At 44.5% G+C, this 18576-nt stretch overlaps 1 protein-coding gene across 2 annotated transcripts in view; it reads right to left on the bottom strand.

Annotated features, from left to right (window-relative positions):
- Positions 1–246: 246 nt before the first annotated feature.
- LOC137518829 (NADH dehydrogenase [ubiquinone] flavoprotein 2, mitochondrial-like) overlaps positions 247–18576 on the bottom strand; it is a 70512-nt gene continuing 52182 nt past the window's right edge. For both annotated transcript variants that reach the window (XM_068237189.1, XM_068237190.1), the window contains exons 6-8: positions 18288–18397; positions 5306–5382; positions 247–406 (exon numbers count right to left, since the gene is read on the bottom strand). In XM_068237189.1, coding sequence (XP_068093290.1) covers positions 313–406; positions 5306–5382; positions 18288–18397 — 281 coding nt within the window. In that variant the 3' untranslated portion in view covers positions 247–312. The remainder of the gene's footprint in view (positions 407–5305; positions 5383–18287; positions 18398–18576) is intronic.

Genomic DNA, 18576 nt, shown 5'->3' on the forward strand with positions numbered 1-18576 from the left:
CTCAGTTTATGAAATCAACGACTCCGGGTGCCCAAAATTGCCTCGACTCCAACACCCTGCTATTGATCACAATTTTTGGCTTGTACGTAGAATATTTCAGTGGGACAGCATAACACATTGAACATTACAACACAAATCTGGTCATTACTGACCTGAACATAGTGCTAGCTTTTATACTTTGCCATTACATTATGAATTGGACTAAAGTATTTTATGTACTGTGGCACATATTATACAACACTGGAATATTGGAACAAGACAGTGTTTTATTAATGTTTACAAGAGTGTATCAATTAATATTACACAGCGATTTCAGAGATCTGCCCGTACACCAAAGCCTGGTTCAGGTGGAGGTCCAGTCAAAGAAGTCAGTCCTCCAGCAGGTTCACATGAAAAGCGACCATTCCTATGAGAAAACAAAATATAGTTTCTTCACTAGTGCAGCAAAGTATATAACATTTATAACAGAATCACAGTATATTAACAGAATAGGAAAATTCCAAGTTAACATTTTGCATGTTAAAGAAAAAAAAACATGAAATTGTTTCAAAACTGCAAACCTGGAACTTGATTCTTATTGCAGCTACAAAACCAGTCTTTTTGGCTGACCCAGCCGCATATGGAGTCAGTGAAAAAATCTTTTGTAAAAAGTGTAACACTGTGGTTTTTGAAGATACACACCTGAAGTTTGTCTTTAAAGAGACTCTGAAGCGAGAATAAATCTCGCTTCAGAGGTCATAGTTATTAGGGGCATGTGTGTCCCTGCTAAAACGCCGCTATCCCGCGGCTAAACGGGGTTCCCTTCACCCCCAAACCCACCCCCGGAAAACTTGGTCGTAAAATTTTCTCTTCCTGGAGGCAGGGCTAAAGGTTGCAGCCCTGCCTCTCAGCAAGTCTATCAGACGCGCATCACCGCCTCTCCCCCTCCCCTCTCAGTGAAGGAAGACTGAGAGGGGTGGGGGAGAGGCGGAGGTACGCGTCTGATAGACGCGTATGAGGCAGGGTTGCGGCGGTTAGCCCTGCCCCAATGCGGAAGCGCTCCCCGGCTGTACGGAGGGGATTTGGGGGTGAAGGGACCCCCGTTAAGCCGCGGGATAGCGGCGTTTTAGCAGGGGCACACATGCCCCTGCTATCTATGAGGTCTGAAGCGAGATTTATTCTCGCTTCAGACTCTTTAAACTTGAATATAAACACAGATTTGTGGGCCAAAAATTGACTTATACTGTATAGTGCAGTGGAGCAATGCCCCCCATCCCACAATGAATATAGAAATCTAGAGCAAGGCTTAAATATGCTGTGACTAGAGAGACAGTGATTGATAAGTGGGAGGCAGAAGAGAAGAGCCTGCAACTTGGAATGCAGGAAAAGTAGTTATATGCTTCATTTTTCAGTACACACTGCCTTGAATCTGTAATCTGTGGAGGGGTGGGAGCAATTGCGGTAGGGTAATAATTTGTTTATTCTGCAGGGAGGTGGCCTGCCTGCAACAATATGTAGAAACACCATCTGCTCTAGTGATGACAGTAATCACTAGAGGGCAATTTATAGCTATAGCTTTTTCTTAAAAATACAGACTTTTTGAAAGCCAATATCAATGACATTACATTTCCATGTGAATTAGCAGACCGCTTTGACTTTTAAAGATTTGTATTAAATTTAGATTGCATATATTAACAACCATGGAAACTATTTGTTTTGGAGAACAAATGACCATCTTTCTGCAAAAATAATTAGCTGCAAAGCAGAAGCTTCTGTTTTACGTCTTGAGGGGATTTTTTTTCGGATTTAGATCCTGATAATGATGCATGAAAATAGGGAAAATGCAGAAGAACTTGTTTAACCACTTCGCATCCTACATGCAGTATAATCACGTCATTGTAAGTGGCTCTTGAAAGCCACATGACGTGATTATAAGTCAGTTCCCTTTAAGGAGCACAGTACGCATGCTAGCACGCGTCTGAGCTCATTAACCCCCCTCCCTCTAACTACACTAATTAAGGATGCCCTCCCGGGGGTCCGATCCTCCAACCCCCTGCCCGATCCCCTGTAATTTAGCATTCTACCCCCCCCTTCTCCCATGCTGCGATCGGGCAGCATGGAGGATTAGCATGTAAACATACCTCACCTTGTTCCAGTGCGATCAGCCTCCCCTCCGTGCATTACCACTGCCTGTGTCATTATGCCGAATGGATCGGGTCCCGGCTTGATGACGTCTTCAAGCCGGGACCCGGTCCATTCGTCATTATGACGCAGGCAGCGGTAATGCACGGAGGGGAGGCTGATCGCGCTGGAATGAGGCAAGGTGAGCTGTTTACATGCTAATCCTCCATGCTGCTTGCCCGATCGCAGCATGGAGGTGAGGGGGGCATAATGGCTATCTGGGGACTATCTAAGGGGGAGAGGGGGCAGGATAATTACACACCTGGCCATCTATGGGGAGGGGGGCAAAGGGGCACACTCTGCTATCTATGGGGGCAAAGGGGCTCACCTGGCTATATATATATGGGGGGGACAATGACAAAGGGACACATCTAATTATCTATGGGGAGGGGGGGAGAATACAGCGGCACACCTGGCTATCTATGGGGGCAAAGGGGCTCACCTGGCTATATAAATGGGGGGGGGCAATGACAAAGGGACACATCTAATTATCTATGGGGAGGGGGGGGGGAATACAGCGGCACACCTGGCTATCTATGGGGGGGTCAAGGGGGCACATATATATCTTTTATACTGGGGGAGGGGCTGATAAGGGGCACATCTGGCTATACTGGGGGGATAAAGGGGGACACCTGGCTATCCATGGGGGGGGGGGAGGTGGAAGAGAGGGTACATCTGATTACCTATTGGAGGAGAACAAAGGGGCAAACCTGGCTATCAATGGGGGTAGGGGGACAAAGGGGCGAATCTGGCTAATAAAGGGTCACATCTGGGATTTTTATGGTGGAGGGGCTAATAAGGGACACATCTGGCAATCTATAATGGGGGGGGGGGGGATAAAGGGGCACACCGGGCTATTTATGGGGGTGGGGGGAATAAAGGTGCACACCTGGCTATCTATGGGGGGTGGAGGGTAATAAAGGGGCACATCTTGCTAACTACGGGGGTGGGAGCTAATAAATGGACTTAGCAGTTTAGATATGTATGCCGTGAGGGTATATTAGTGTTATTTTGGCAAATACGGCTTGTAATTGCTAGTAAAGTGCAAAGCAAAAAAATTGAAAAATTACACCTTTATTTACAAATATTATATTGTCGCCATACATTGTACTAGGAAGATAATTAAAATGTTGAAATAAACAGGACATATGGACTAATAAAATATGTGGGCTTGATCTACAGTAATACTTTTTATTTTTAAACGGTAATGCCTGAAAACTGAGAAATGACTTCATTTTTTTTCTCCTTATTCCCTTTAAAATGCATTCAAAGTAAAATAATACTTAGCAAAAAGTACCACCCAGAGAAAGCCTAATTGGTGGCAAAAAAAACCAAGGTATAGATCATTTATTTGTGATAAGTACTGCTAAAGTTATTGGCTAATGAATGGGAGACCTGTGAAATGTAGAAAATTGCTTGGGTTTTTTAGGGGGGAAACCCCAGGGTAGGGAACTGGTTAAAGGGACACTTGAGCCAGGAATTAAAAAAAAAAAAAAAATCAGTTTTATGTGCCTTGGCCTACCAGCCCCCTCCAGCCATCCCATGCCCTCACAATCACTCACAGAACCTCCGGTCCCCCGCCGCCAGCTAGTTTTTGCCGACAGGGAGTCGCCGGGCTTTCTGCGCAAGCCTGGCCACGCATATCTTTCACATTCCCGTCTTTAATAGCGTCCTGCTCAGGCGCAGGACACTATTGCGGACAGGAAGGCGAAGAAAAATATGCATGGCCAGGGCTGTCAGCGAAAACGAAACTAGCTGACCAGGAAATTAAAACTGATTTTTTGTATTCCTCTCTTAAGTGTCCCTTTAAGCCTACAGCAGTTTGGCATTTTTTGTATTATTTCCTAGACACCATTTGCAAATTCACCAGTTCTCTGTGTGTAATTCAGTTACGAAATAACAGGATGAGGTATAAAAAGACTAGCTGAAATGTTAAGAGTCGGTTCTGATGAACAGCTCCTGGCTGCTTGGTTTGTTGCAGCCAAATGCTTTTCTACTACCGCATAGAAAAGCGTTTGACGTGGTTTGTTGTGACGTTTACAGCCCCAGGGGGTATAGAATGTAACCGTGAACGTAGCCGACTTCAGAAGCTGCATGCAGGCTCTCAGGAAACTCAAACAACTGCAGTGATTGAGCAAACGGTGGTAAATGACGAGAGGTGGACGAACCTATTTAACTTAATTATGACGTAGTGTGTCCCTAGTAATAAATACCAGCAAATTTCCATCTGAACTGGCCCTAATACGTTTGTGAGGGAAAAATAAAGCAAAAAGATTCATGTACAGTAAAACCTTGGATTGAGAGTAACTTTGTTTAACGGAAACCAGAGACAAGTTCAGTTAAAAGTTTTATACATACCTAGGGCTTCCTCCATACCTGGGGCTTCCTGCGCAGTACTATTCTCTGCCATAAAGAGCACACTGCGCCTACTCAGACTGGCCACGACTGGCTAAAGTTACAGGACCCGGTACCGGAGCTGGAGAAGACAAGACGGCGGCGTGGGAGCGATTCTTGTGGATGGGGCTGGAGGAGGCCCCAGGTATGCATAAAACTTTCAACCTAACTCGTCTCTGGTACACATAAAGAGCGCTTTATTACAAGCAAAAACATTTGTGAAATTTTGACTTGATATACAAGCAATGTCTTGATATATAAGCAAAAAAATAAAATAAAAAAGTATTCGTGCGTCACGTCATCACAACTGAGCCGATAGTTCTCCCTTTGGCACTGTAGGATTGTATTTTGAGCTTAATCTGAGTGTAGGGACTGTGCAAAGTTACATTTCCATGACATCCTCAAAAGTAACGGTTACTCAATAAGATCCTAGTTAAAGCCACACACAAAAAAAGGTTGGGGTGAGCTAACAGACGGCAATGAGTCTGTTAGTTATAGTGAAAGTCTTGTTTACATTTTTATTTTATACTATTTTACTATAACTGTTTTTGGATTGTGGAATGAATCACCTGGTTTCCATCCATTGTTATGGGGAAATTTGCTTTGATATAAGAGTGCTTTGGATTACAAGCATGTTTTTGGAACGAATTATGCTCACAAACCGAGGTTCCACTGTATTTATTTAGATGCAGTTTACATGTAGGTCATGCTGTCTATTCAGAAGCACAATTTATACGTAGGTTATGCTAACCTTGGTCCAGGATTGGGCACTTTACCAGCTTTTAAGTCATCTATTATATTTTCAATATCCTTTGGTAGAAGATCCTCCTAGAAAATAGAAATGAAGCAAGTCATATTGTTAAATTTAATCATGAGGGAAAAAAAAAAAATCACAATGAATGTGATTAAATGTCCTACAAATATTCTCTTGGTTGCAGTAGGACTAGTAATATGTATAAGATCCTCACTACCACTGGCCTGGCAGATACACAAAAGCATACGGTACTGGACATGTGCTAAGTAACCAGCTGACAGAATCCTGGTTTCTACAAGACTGTTCCCAACTGCCACAAATGGTCAGCATTGTCAATGAGTTGCTAATAATCACAAATTGATGCAGATTTTATTCTAATATCATGCAGCTTGGAAATGTAACATTAAAAATCATCAGCTACTTCATTTATTAACAAATTTGCATCAACCCAAAATAATCTAATTAACCATTCTAGTCAGAAGTCTTTGGTTCTCAGTCTCTCTACAAACAGGAGATAAACAGCAAGAACACTAATCCATAAGGCAGCCTGCAGGTGTAGGCCCCAGAATAGGAAGGTGTATCCATTAATTCTGATAGCTATGTAAGGTAAATATTTTATTGTAGGTAAAATTCCTCATGAGGCTTTTTCCTCTTTTTTTAGCAATTCTGAAAGATTTTTCTCCAGTACCAAACATGAGGAAAAACATGAGGTTTAATGGTCTTCCATAATTACAGGCATCCCTTAACCTCTAGCCCACCGCGTCACGCCGATGGGTGTTGCGCCAGCGTCCTGGGGCTCTGTTTTGCAGGAGATCGCACGCAGGGTGCGCGCGCATCTCCTGCGTGGTGGGCTTCAGTCTCCGAGTGGCCGTCTAATTACATGTACAGCGCTGCGATCAGCAGCAGCGCTGTACTGGGGACAGCCGTGTGACACGGCTGTCCCCTCCTGAGACGCAGAGGTGATCGGCTGTCATAGGCTGAAGCCTATGACATCTGATCACGGGGACTGGCTGGCGGTGGGGGGGGGGGTCAGGTGGGTTTACAATGAAATAAAAAAAACACACTTTTTGTATAAAAAACAAACACAGACAAACATATGGGGGGAGTGGGCGATCAGACCCCACTGTTGGTGGGGAGAAAAGGGGGGGGGGGGGAAATCACTCGTGTGCTGTGTTGTGCGGCCCTGCAGCTTGGCCTTAAAGCTGCAGTGGCCAATTTAATGAAAAATTGCCTGGTCTTTAGGGGGGTTTAACACTGCGGTCCTCAAGAGGTTAAATAAAAAAAAAATCCACAAAATATTTGGAGTTTTATTTCTACTATTCTTTTCTATTGCACTGCCTGAATAGGAACTCCACTAAAACAGCAATAGGAACTCCACTAAAAACTGCAAAATGCATACAAGTTGACTTTACCTCCAGGTACAGGCAGGTCTGAGGCCTGGTGCACACAGAGCGGGTTTTGTAGCGTTTTCCAAACCGCTTCCGCCTGTGAAAATGCTTGGCTAATGTATTTCAATGGAATGGTGCACTCCAGCGGTGTGAGGTTTTTAGCAAACCGTAAACGTGGGTCCTGCAGCACTTTTGCGGTTTGCAGAAGCGTTTCAGCCTCAATGTAAAGTATAGGAAAAGCTCAAACCGCTCTGGAAACCGCTAGCTCAGAGCAGTTTTCCAGGCGTTTGTTACAGTAGCTGTTCAGTAACAGCTTTTACTGTAACAATATTTGTAATCTGCTACACAAAAACGCTCCCAAAAACACTAAAACTTCTCTAAACATGCCTAGAATCGCTCTGAAATCTGCTCTAAAAATCTCTAGCGTTTTGAGGATCTGCTAGCGGTTTTGGTATGCACTGGGCCCGAAACTGATCGGTAAATTATGTGCTAACATGCCCCCTAATTTCCATGAGAATAGCCATTTTCGGTAAATTACCTTATAATTTAACTCATGGGGTAAAACATGACTAAAACCTACCAGAATTGCTTAATGTCATTTCCTCATGAGGTAAATGACCTCACATGAGGTAATTTGTTTGATAACTACCAGAATTGAGGCCACTTTCCCGATCAGTTTAAGACCTGCCTGTACCTGGAGGGAAAGTTAATTTGTATGCATTTTGCAGTTTGTAGTGGCGTTCCTATTTAGGCTTTGTAATAGAAAAGAATAGCAGAAATAAAACTCCAAATATTTACTGGATTTTTTTTTCTATAAGGGATGCCTATAAATATACTTTTCATAGGTTGCTACATAATCAAATACACCTTCCCCGCTCAAAAAAAAAACAAAAAAAAAAAAAACATCTTCCAAAGACTATCCTAACTTATGGAAGACAAAAACTACTATTTACTGCATGCTTACCGCTGAAATACCTCATCTTTTACCTCAATTTACCTCATGGGGTATTTTACCTACAAAAAAATCTTTACCTCACATAGCTACCAGAATTGAGGCCCAGAAGTCAGGTGCTCCTAATACTGTACTACTGTTGTGCCATTCAACTGTAAATGGTTAGGCCATGTGACCACACTGAATATATAGAACAGCTCAGGTATTAAATTATCATTATTACACCAAAGCATTGTCCTACACGGTTTATTTCCAAATTTTCATACCCCAATGACTTATTTCAGTTTTCTTGGCATAGTTTTATATGAATAATGTTAGGCAAGGCAGATTTGTTCTCACCATTTATTTCTATACGTAATAAAGACAACAGAGCCATCTTTTTGTCTGGTGTACATGTGCGCCACTCTCCATACAATAAACACCATCTGCACATCTAAAAACCTTTATTGAAAGTCTCACTGTACTGCTTTGAGATTAGCAGGTGGATTATCTAGCTAGTAACACAGCAACAATCTCAATCTAGATGTAAGCTAAACAAACACTGAAGCAATTGCAAGCTCCTGCAGAGGACCATAAAAATATTTTAATGTGTGCGAACGGCTGAAAGCTTCGGCCACCCTGACACAGAGTTCTGTTCCATGCTTCTGCGCCTTGTGTACATATACAGAAGCACAGTAGCTGCTTCGCCCAACATGGAACAGAACATTTTCCATAAACCACATATAAATAGCTGGGCAGTTTTTCATTCAAGAAACAAAAAGAATGTTCCCAAATACATGTAATCTATAGGTCAAGTCATTTTATGTACAGTTTTGGAGCAAAAATAAAATATTTATCTTTTAGATGCCAGAAGGTAATTTAATGGCTGGCTTATGTGGTCAGTCTTTAAAAAAAAAACAAAAAAAAACCTTGTTTGCTATGAAAAAATCTTTCAGGAGTTATATTTTACAAGCATACAATTAATACTGAGAACATGCATAAAACTTAGTATGCAACACGTACTATGGTTTCAAGACCATATGTGGAATATATGCGATTTAATGCATCTTGGAAACTTAAGTTTAAAGGAAACTGTAATTTATAATTTAGGTACTCTTTAATACAAATCATGAATGCAGAGAGTTAGAACAACGTGATCAGTTACAATGCAGTACTGTGAACAGGCCCATAGACTTGATTGGGCAGGGAGTTGACATGCAGAATTATTCTGCAACACAACTGAGTACTGTGAACTAGATTTCAGAGAGGACATAAAAAAACACAGCTACAATAGGCACCCACTGCAACATTCCAGGGATATGAGGCTGCATAGATTCTATTTTAGTTGGTTGTGTGGCTGAAGGATAGTGAAATTCTACCTCAAAACAACAAAAATAGTCCAAAACTCTGGTACGCTGGCTACATTTGGACTAGAACAGTTTTAGTATATAAACTAGCTCTTGATATCATCAGGTCCACACGAAAGATTCAGAAGCTTAAAGTGGAACAGAAAAAAAAAAAGCTTCACTTACGTGGGGCTTCTGCCAGCCCCTTGCAGCTAACCTGTGCCCCCACGCTGTCCTGACCGGTCCTTTGTTCCCATGCCGCGGCTCACTTTTCCTAACGCAGTGGAAGCAGATTTCTGAGTCGACATCCACTGCACCCTGGTAACGGGTATCCTTGTACGGGTTCTCGTAGCCAGGAGCATCCTGCGCAGGCGCAGTAGGAGAAAATGTCTTCTGCGCCTGAACGAGGATGCACAGTGCGCTCCAACTGCGTGAAGTGAAAAGTGAGCCATGGCAGGGGATCGGAGCATCAGTGAGCAGCTGCGCGGGCATAGGTCGGCTGCAGGGGAATGGCAGAAGCCCCAAATAAGTGAAGCTCTTATTTTCAGTTCCATTTTAAGAAAGCAAAAGCTTATTCTGCAAACATGATGCAGAGAAGAAATCCATTCAACAGAAATAACTGTAGCACAGATTGACAAATTAATACAAAATTCATAAGCCAGTGTGATTTAAAAAAAACAAACAAAAAAAAACAGGAGCGCTACAATCGTGTAATAAAGCTTTATTGGTTCTGTTACAGTTAAAACTTGCAATTAGTGGAAGAAAACAAGAATGCGCCTAACAAGGGCAATTGCCCGTGAACTGTGCCTGCCACTTCCTGCAGCACTGATGGTCCTAATGTGAACCAGGCTCCAGTAGCACGTCTGTGTGGCATTGCCACACTTTTGGCATTACAGGACTTTGTCAGGTACATCACTGGCATGGGCACAGGAGTTAAATTCATTGCGTGATTGCTTGATAAGTTAACCGGTTCAGCACCGCAGTCCGAAAATCTCATGCATCCGAGCAACGTTCAGCTCCCATTCATTCGCCTATAACTTTATTGCTACTTATCACAATGAATTGATCTAGATCTTGTTTTTTCCGTCACTAATTAGGCTTTCTTTGGGTGATACATTTTGCTAAGAATTATTTTTTTCTAAATCCATTTTAACAGGAAGATTAAGAAAAATGAAAAAAATTCATTATTTCTCAGTTTTAGGCCATTATAGTTTGAAATTAATATACGCTACCGTAATTAAAACTCATGTATTTTATATGCCCATCTGTCCCGGTTTATTACACCGTTTAAACGATGTCCCTATCACAATTTATGGTGCCGATATTTCATTTAGAAATAAAGGTGCATTTTTTCAATTTGCGTCCATCACAATTTATAAGCTTATAATTTTAAATAATATACAGTGGAGGAAATAATTATTTGACCCCTCACTGATTTTGTAAGTTTGTCCAATGAAAGAAATGAAAAGTCTCAGAACAGTATCATTTCAATGGTAGGTTTATTTTAACAGTGGCAGATAGCACATCAAAAGGAAAATCGAAAAAATAACCTTAAATAAAAGATAGCAACTGATTTGCATTTCATTGAGTGAAATACGTTTTTGAACCCTCTAACAATAAAAGACTTAATACTTAGTGGAAAAACCCTTGTTTGCAAGCACAGAGGTCAAACGTTTCTTGTAATTGATGACCAAGTTTGCACACATTTTAGGAGGAATGTTGGTCCACTCCTCTTTGCAGATCATCTCTAAATCCCTAAGGTTTCGAGGCTGTCTCTGTGCAACTCTGAGCTTGAGCTCCCTCCATAGGTTTTCTATTGGATTAAGGTCCGGAGACTGACTAGGCCACTCCATGACCTTAATGTTCTTCTTCTTGAGCCACTCCTTTGTTGCCTTTGCTGTATGTTTTGGTTCATTGTCATGCTGGAACACCCATCCACGACCCATTTTCAGTTTCCTGGCAGAGGGATGGAGGTTGTCGTTCAGGATTTCACGATACATGGCTCCGTCCATTTTCCCGTTAATGCGATTAAGTTGTCCTGTGCCCTTAGCAGAAAAACACGCCCAAAGCAAAATGTTTCCACCCCCATGCTTGACGGTGGGGACGGTGTTTTGGGGGTCATAGGCAGCATTTTTCTTCCTCCAAACGCAGCGAGTTGAGTTAATGCCAAAGAGCTCTATTTTGGTCTCATCAGACCACAGCACCTTCTAGTCACTCATAGAATCATGCAGGTGTTCATTGGCAAACTTCAGACGGGCCTGCACATGTGCCTTCTTGAGCAGGGGGACCTTGCGAGCCCTGCAGGATTTTAATCCATTGCGGTGTAATGTGTTTCCAATGGTTTTCTTGGTGACTGTGGTCCCTGCTAATTTGAGGTCATTCACTAACTCCTCCCGTGTAGTTCTAGGATGCTTTTTCGCCTTTCTCAGAACCATTGACACCCCACGAGGTGAGATCTTGCGTGGAGCCCCAGAGCAAGGTCGATTGATGGTCATTTTGTGCTCCTTCCATTTTCGACCAATCGCACCAACAGTTGTCACCTTCTCTACCAGCTTCTTGCTAATGGTTTTGTAGCCCATTCCAGCCTTGTGCAGGTCTACAATTTTGTCTCTGACATCCTTGGACAGCTCTTTGGTCTTTCCCATGTTGGAGAGTTTGGAGTCTGCTTGATTGATTGATTCTGTGGACAGGTGTCTTTTATACAGGTGTCCTTAATGAGGGTGACGGAGTAGAAGTGTCTAACCACTCTGTGGGAGCCAGAACTCTTAATAGTTGGTAGGGGTTCAAAAACTTATTTCACTCAATGAAATGCAAATCAGTTGCTATCTTTTATTTAAGGTTATTTTTTCGATTTTCCTTTTGATGTGCTATCTGCCATTGTTAAAACAAACCTACCATTGAAATGATACTGTTCTGAGACTTTTCATTTCTTTGTCATTGGACAAACTTACAAAATCAGTGAGGGGTCAAATAATTATTTCCTCCACTGTAATAACATACTTTCTTGACGTGCATATTTAAAAAGTTCAGACCCTTGCGTAACTATTTGTTTTTTTTTTTTTTTTTAATAAAAAATGTATGTGGGTAATTTTTGGTGTGGGAGGGAAACTGTTTGTTTTACATGTAAAATAATAGTTTTCTTTAATTAAAAATGTATGTGGGTGCAGTTTACTATTTGGCCACAAGATGGCCACAGTGAAAAAATTCCTAGATGCAAACGATTTCGCATCCAGGAACTAAAGATCAGAGGAGTTGTTTCCTGGGGGCAGAAATACCGTGCTCTCTGGAGAGAAAGCGTCGGTATTTCTGCGGGGAGGTTAGATCGGTGAATGGGAATCATATTCCCATTCACTGATCGGGGGGGCGGCGGGTACGCACGCGCCCGATCGCGCGCACCATGCAGGGGAAGATGCAGTGCCTATCTGGACAAGAAAGCTCGTCCAAACAAACAAACACAGAACATTTATATCGCGCTTTTCTCCTGGCGGACTCAAAGCGCCAGAGCTGCAGCTACTGGGACGCGCTCTATAGGCAGTCGTAGTGTTAGGGAGACTTGCCCAATGTCTCCTACTGAATAGGTGCTGGGTTACTGAACAGGCAGAGCCGAGATTCGAACCCAGGTCGCCTGTATCAGAGGCAGAGCCCTTAACCATTACACTATCCAGCCACATAGGCCGAACTGGTTAATTAAAGAAAACCTGTACTGAAAAAAGTTCTCCTGGGGGGTACTCACCTCAGTAGGGGGAAGCCTCTAGACCAGGGGTCAGGAACCTTTTTGGCTGAGAGAGCCATAAACGCCACATATTTTAAAATGTAATTCTGTGAGAGCCATACACTATGTTTCAAACTGGGACAGTGCACATGCGCAGCAGAGGGCTCATGTCCCTGTTGCCATGGTGATGGGTATACAGTTGATCCACCAGGCAGCGGAAGTGTCAGATAAGTCTTCAGCTTTTCTTGGTTTCCAGCAACATCAGCAATTGAAATACCTACTAACAGCTTGTACCAGTGGTATGGTCAGACCACTGGTAATATAGTTTACTATTGAACATCACCCTATCAATCCGTCCCCTGAATAAATGAAAACCGGAGAGGATAACTGCCAACCTGGATTTTAAAAATTTGCTCCATAGTCAAATGACAAGACAAGACAAATAACATTTATATCGCGCTTTTCTCATGGTGGACTCAAAGCAGCCACTAGGGCACGCTCTATAGGCCGTAGCAGTGTTAGGGAGACTTGCCTAAGGTCTCCTACTGAATAGGTGCTGGCTTACTGAACAGGCAGAGCTGAGATTCGAACCCTGGTCTCCTGTGTCAGAGGCAGAACCATTACACCATGCAGCCACTGGACCTCAACACTCTAGTAACCCAGTACAACAACATGATATATGAAATACTTGACAGTATTGCCCCATGGCGCACCAAATCAGCAACCAAAAAGCAGAAAGCTAATAGGTTTGACAAAACCATCATGGATCTAAAAAAGAAAGGGCGCAGACTAGAAAGACAGTGGCGTAAATCAGGGTCTGAGGAGCACAAATCTAGCCTAGTTCAACACCTCAGACAATACCTTCATCTCGCACAAAATAACTACAGCCAACAACAGAGCTGCTCAACTCTTCCACATAGTGGAATCACTCTGCAATCCTTCCTGCCTAAAAGCCCCAACCACATTCTCCAGGGAAAGGTGTTAAGAATTCTCTGCCTTCTTCACAAACAAGGTGTCTGCCATCCGTGCCAGCATTACACCAACAACATCAATTGACCGCTGGACTTTTTCATATGCCTACTACCGTACCACCATGGCAAGTCTTTGACACTGAGTGAAGAAGATTTTGGAATTCTCATTCAAAGTCTCCGCCCTACAACCGGTGACCTATAGACCAACTGGATCCTTAACCCCCTTGGCGGTATGAAACATTCCGCCAGGGGGAAGCGCAACAGTTTTTTTTTGTGTTTTTTTTGTTTAAATCATGTAGCGAGCCCAGGGCTTGCTACATGATAGCCGCTGCTCAGTGGCATCCCCCCGCCCTCTTCGATCGCCTTCGGCGATCTCCGATCAGGAGGGCTTCCCCTGTCGCCATGGCGACGGGGTGGGATGACGTCACCGACGTCGGGACGTCACTGGGAGTCCCGATCCACCCCTCGGCGCTGCCTGGCACTGATTGGCCAGGCAGCGCACGGGGTCTGGGGGGGCCGCACCGGATAGCGGCGATCGGGCGCGGGGCGGCGGCGATCGGGGTGCTGGCGCAGCTAGCAAAGTGCTAGCTGCGTCCAGCAAAAAAAAAATAAAAAAAAATTATGTAAATCGGCCCAGCAGGGCCTGAGCGGCACCCTCCGGCGGCTTACCCCGTGTCACACACGGGGTTACCTCTAAGGAGGTTAATGCAGTGCCCGGAGTTGAACAGGCCAGCACATCACAAAATAACTCAGTGCTCCTTGCAAAGTGGACTTTTCCCAAAAGAACTAAAGAAAGCAATCATAAAACCTCTCTTGAAGAAACCATCACTAGATCCTGATTCTGTGACCAACTACAGACCTGTGGTGAACTTACCATTCCTATCAAAAGTTATTGAGAAAGCAGTCGCCAACCAGCTAGAAGCCAGGCTTACAGATAACATTTTTGATACTTTTCAGTCAGGATTCAGGAAAAGGCACAACACTGAGACGGCATTAGTCCGAGTAATGAATGATCTACTTACTGCAAGGGACAAGGGTGATTTCTCAATTCTGATTCTTCTTGACTTGTCTGCAGCATTTAATACTGTGGATCATGAAATACTAGTCCAGCGACTTAATTACTGTGGCCAAAGGGGTGCTGTTCTTAGCTGGTTTCAGACCTTCCTATCTGGCAGGACACAGCAAGTATGTCTGGGCACACACTATTCTAATCCAGTGCCACTTGTCTATGGAGTTCCACAGGGTTCTGTGCCATCACCATTACTCTTTGCAGTCTACATGCTCCCACTGGGCAAAATAATCCAGAACTATGGCCTAGGATACCATTGTTATGCAGATGACACTCAAGTGTATCTGTCCTTCAAGCCCGGCACCCAAGACCCATCAGCATCCATAAATGCGTGTCTAGTGTATTTACAAAATTGTAAGGTATAGCTGTCGTCAAGTCTTCCTTCTTCCATCTAAGAAATATAGCGAGAATCAAACACCTTATCCCAGCTGAAGACCTACCTGACCTGGTTCATGCATTTGTGTCCTCCCGCCGAGACTACTCCAATGCCTTGTTCATCAGATCTACAGATAAGGTTCTGTGCCCCTTACAACTAGTACAGAATGCTGCAGCCAGACTCCTAGTCAATGCACACTCCCCCCCCCCCCCCCCCGCAGCTCACACATCACCCCAGTACTGCAAACTCTTCACTGGTTGCCAGTAAAATGGAGAATCCGTTTTAAGATCTGCCTGCTGACATTCAGGGCTCTAAACCACATGGGACCCAAATACATAGCGGATCTATTGGAACTTTATGCCCCTCCACGAACCCTTCGCTCTGCCAACAAGATGAATCTGTTTATTCCCAGGATACACTTAACATTTGGTGCACGGGCCTTTTCCTATGCAGCCCCTACTCTATGGAACTCACTTCCACAATCAGTACGAGAGGCTCCTTCTCTGGACAGCTTTAAAAAAAGGCTAAAAACTCAACCTCTTTTCCCGAGCCTTTGAGACTGCATAATGCAGGGTCACAGAGCTTTAAGTCCCCAGGGAGAAAAGCGCTATAAAAATATTATTGTTAAAATTAGCTAGCCGACTTGGGGGTTGATTCACTCTGTAGGACAAGATCCCCGCACTGTGTCAAGTGACAGGCAGCCTATTGGGCCAATCAGAGTACAGGAATCTTGTTCTACAAAGTCACTGAGCCTGGCAGGATCCAGTGTGGGACAATTGGAGCAGCGATTAGTTTTGGGGTAGCGCAAGTAAGTTAGTAGTGTATGCTACAGCAGTAGCGTGTCTACTTTGAAAATGTTATTTGTGCTGCTACACTAAGCTGTGCTGCTTGATCAGTGTAGCTTAGTGAATCAACCCCTACTGATTTGTATGTGAGCCAGATGTAGCCATCAAAAGAGCCACATCTGGCTCCCGAGCCATAGATTCCCTTCCCCTGCTCTAGACCCTATTGAGGCTTCCCCCGTCCTCCTGTGTCCCACGGCGGTCTCACTGCAGCCCACGGAATGCACAGGCGACAATTGTCGGGCTGTGCAATCTTTACCTTTTCTGGCTCCAGCGGGGGCGCTGTTGTGGCTCTTCTGACTGAGATAGGCGAAAATAGCCAATCTCCGCAGAAGACTTGCACCTGCACAGTAGAGCGGGCTGACGGAGATCAGTTATTTTCGCTTATCTCCGTGCAGAGAGCGGATACTGCCCCTGCGCTGGAGCCAAGGAGGTAAATATTTACATCGCCCCGGCTCCGGGAGGATTTCCACCGCCGCGGGACCGAGGACGACGGGGGAAGCCCCAATACGATCCGGAAGCTTCCCCCACCCGAGGTGAGTACCCACCAGGGGAGGTTTTTTCATTACAGATTTTCATAAACAGATGGCCAAGACACTTAACGATAAGTTGTTGGAAAACTAATCTCAGCTACCATCTAGTGGAGATGCTCATGTTTGCGACTTAAAGGGAACCTAAAAACGAATGAAAAAAATTCAGTTTTACTTACCTGGGGCTTCTACCGGCCCCCTGCAGTCGCCCTGCGCCCGCAACAGTACTCAACGATCCTCTGGTCCCATGCCACGGCTCGGTTTCAATGGTTGAGCCAGTCGCAGGCCCCTGCGTCCGCGTGACCCTGGCTGCACGCATCTTATGGCCCATACTCACGAGGGACTTTTGACGCCTCAACACGCGGCGCGCGCGTGTGTTGCGGCGACAGGTCGCCCGTGAGTATGGGCCGCGCGCACCCCGAACTGTCGCCCGCAACGGGCGCGCACCCCGAACTGTCGCCCGTCGCTGATGTCGCCAGGCGATTGAAAAGTTCAATCGCCTGGCGACAGTCGCCGCCGCAACTCCGCCGCAGCTGTCGCTAGTCCGCGTGAGTACGCGGACTAGCGACAGCAACCTCCATTGAGGTACACAGAGCTTCCGGCGGGGGGAGGAGGAACGTCGGCGACAGCTTCCGTCATGCCGCTGGTCCCTCTTCCGCGTGTGTACGCGGTGGGACCTGGCGAGGAGCTGTCGCCGGCCTGTCGCCCACACGCTCACGTGTGCTGGCGACAGGCAACATTTGCTGCCCGTGAGTATGGGCCATTAGTTTGCGTGCAGACGCAGTATGAGAAAATCTCTACTAAAAAGGATGAAACTTAATACGAAAAATCAGCAGAAAAGAAATATATTTCAGAATTACTGTATAAGTAAAAAAAAATATACAAATTTGTATGTGCACATCTCAACTTTTTTTGTCCCTTTTATCGCTTATCACATGAATTGCATGCATGCGGTGTGAATTTTTTGTTGCAAACTACCATTAAGCTACAAACATGAGCATCTCTACCTAGATGGTACTGAAGATCAGTCTTCCAACAACTCATTATCGTTAAGTGTCTTTGCCACCTCTTAATTTACCAATCAACACAATATTCAACTCCTGTGTACATGCCAGTGACATACCTGATGAAGGCGGGCACAGTTGATGGGCTATCGACCCCTTGTTAAAGGACTTCTGACGTGACAAAATTTAACAGATTTTACTCACCTGGGGATTCTTCCAGCCCATATCAGCCATCTCGTGCCCTTGCCGCAGCCCCGGTCCTCCAGTCCCACTGGCGCCCATGAAGATAGTGACCCCCACCGGCGGGTCAGGTCTTCTGCACCTGTGCGGGCATTCCGTCCTCCTGCAGCCACATCATCTGGCGCGTACTACGTTTGGAGATGATGTGGACACGAGGGGAAGGAATGCCCACGCAGGTGCTTTACCCCCGACCCGCCGGCGGGGTCGCAATCTTCACGGCCAGCGGCAGTCCTTTATGCGCATTTGTGATTCTAGTAAGTGCAACTTTAATAAAGCTCAAGTACACTATTGGAACATTCCTCCGTTTTAGCACAGCCTGGTTCCTTGCAGTCAGGCTGGAGGAGCTGCACGAAGTGTATATCAACATACAGTTCCCACAGCACCAGTGCATCACTATGCAATTCACAAAGATTTCTTTGATTAGAAATTAAAAAGAATATTTACTGGTCAAAGAATACCCCACCTTCCAAAAATTATACAAAATGCCCCGACAGATTACCTACTAAACATTCTAAATTCTGGCAACAGAGGAGCAATTAAAGCAATGCAATAAAGGCCATGTATACTTACATAATAGTGGTCATTAATTTGTACCATCGGTGCATTCACACAGGCTCCAAGACACTCTACCTCAGTCAGTGTGAACAGTTTATCAGGTGTTGTCTCTCCTACGTGTATTCCTGCAATCAGAACACATTGCTGCCTGACAAGTCACAAATTACCAAATGAGAAAATTACTAGTGCAAAGCCAGCACAAGGCAACTATGGTTTAATACATTAAGGTACTATTGTCATGAGAGTAAGGCTAGGTTCAGTGTCCATAGCATCTCCTATCACAGCAGTAAAGCATTGCAATGGA

Source organism: Hyperolius riggenbachi, chromosome 5, assembly GCF_040937935.1.
Source record: "Hyperolius riggenbachi isolate aHypRig1 chromosome 5, aHypRig1.pri, whole genome shotgun sequence".
NCBI classification, from domain to species: domain Eukaryota; kingdom Metazoa; phylum Chordata; class Amphibia; order Anura; family Hyperoliidae; genus Hyperolius; species Hyperolius riggenbachi.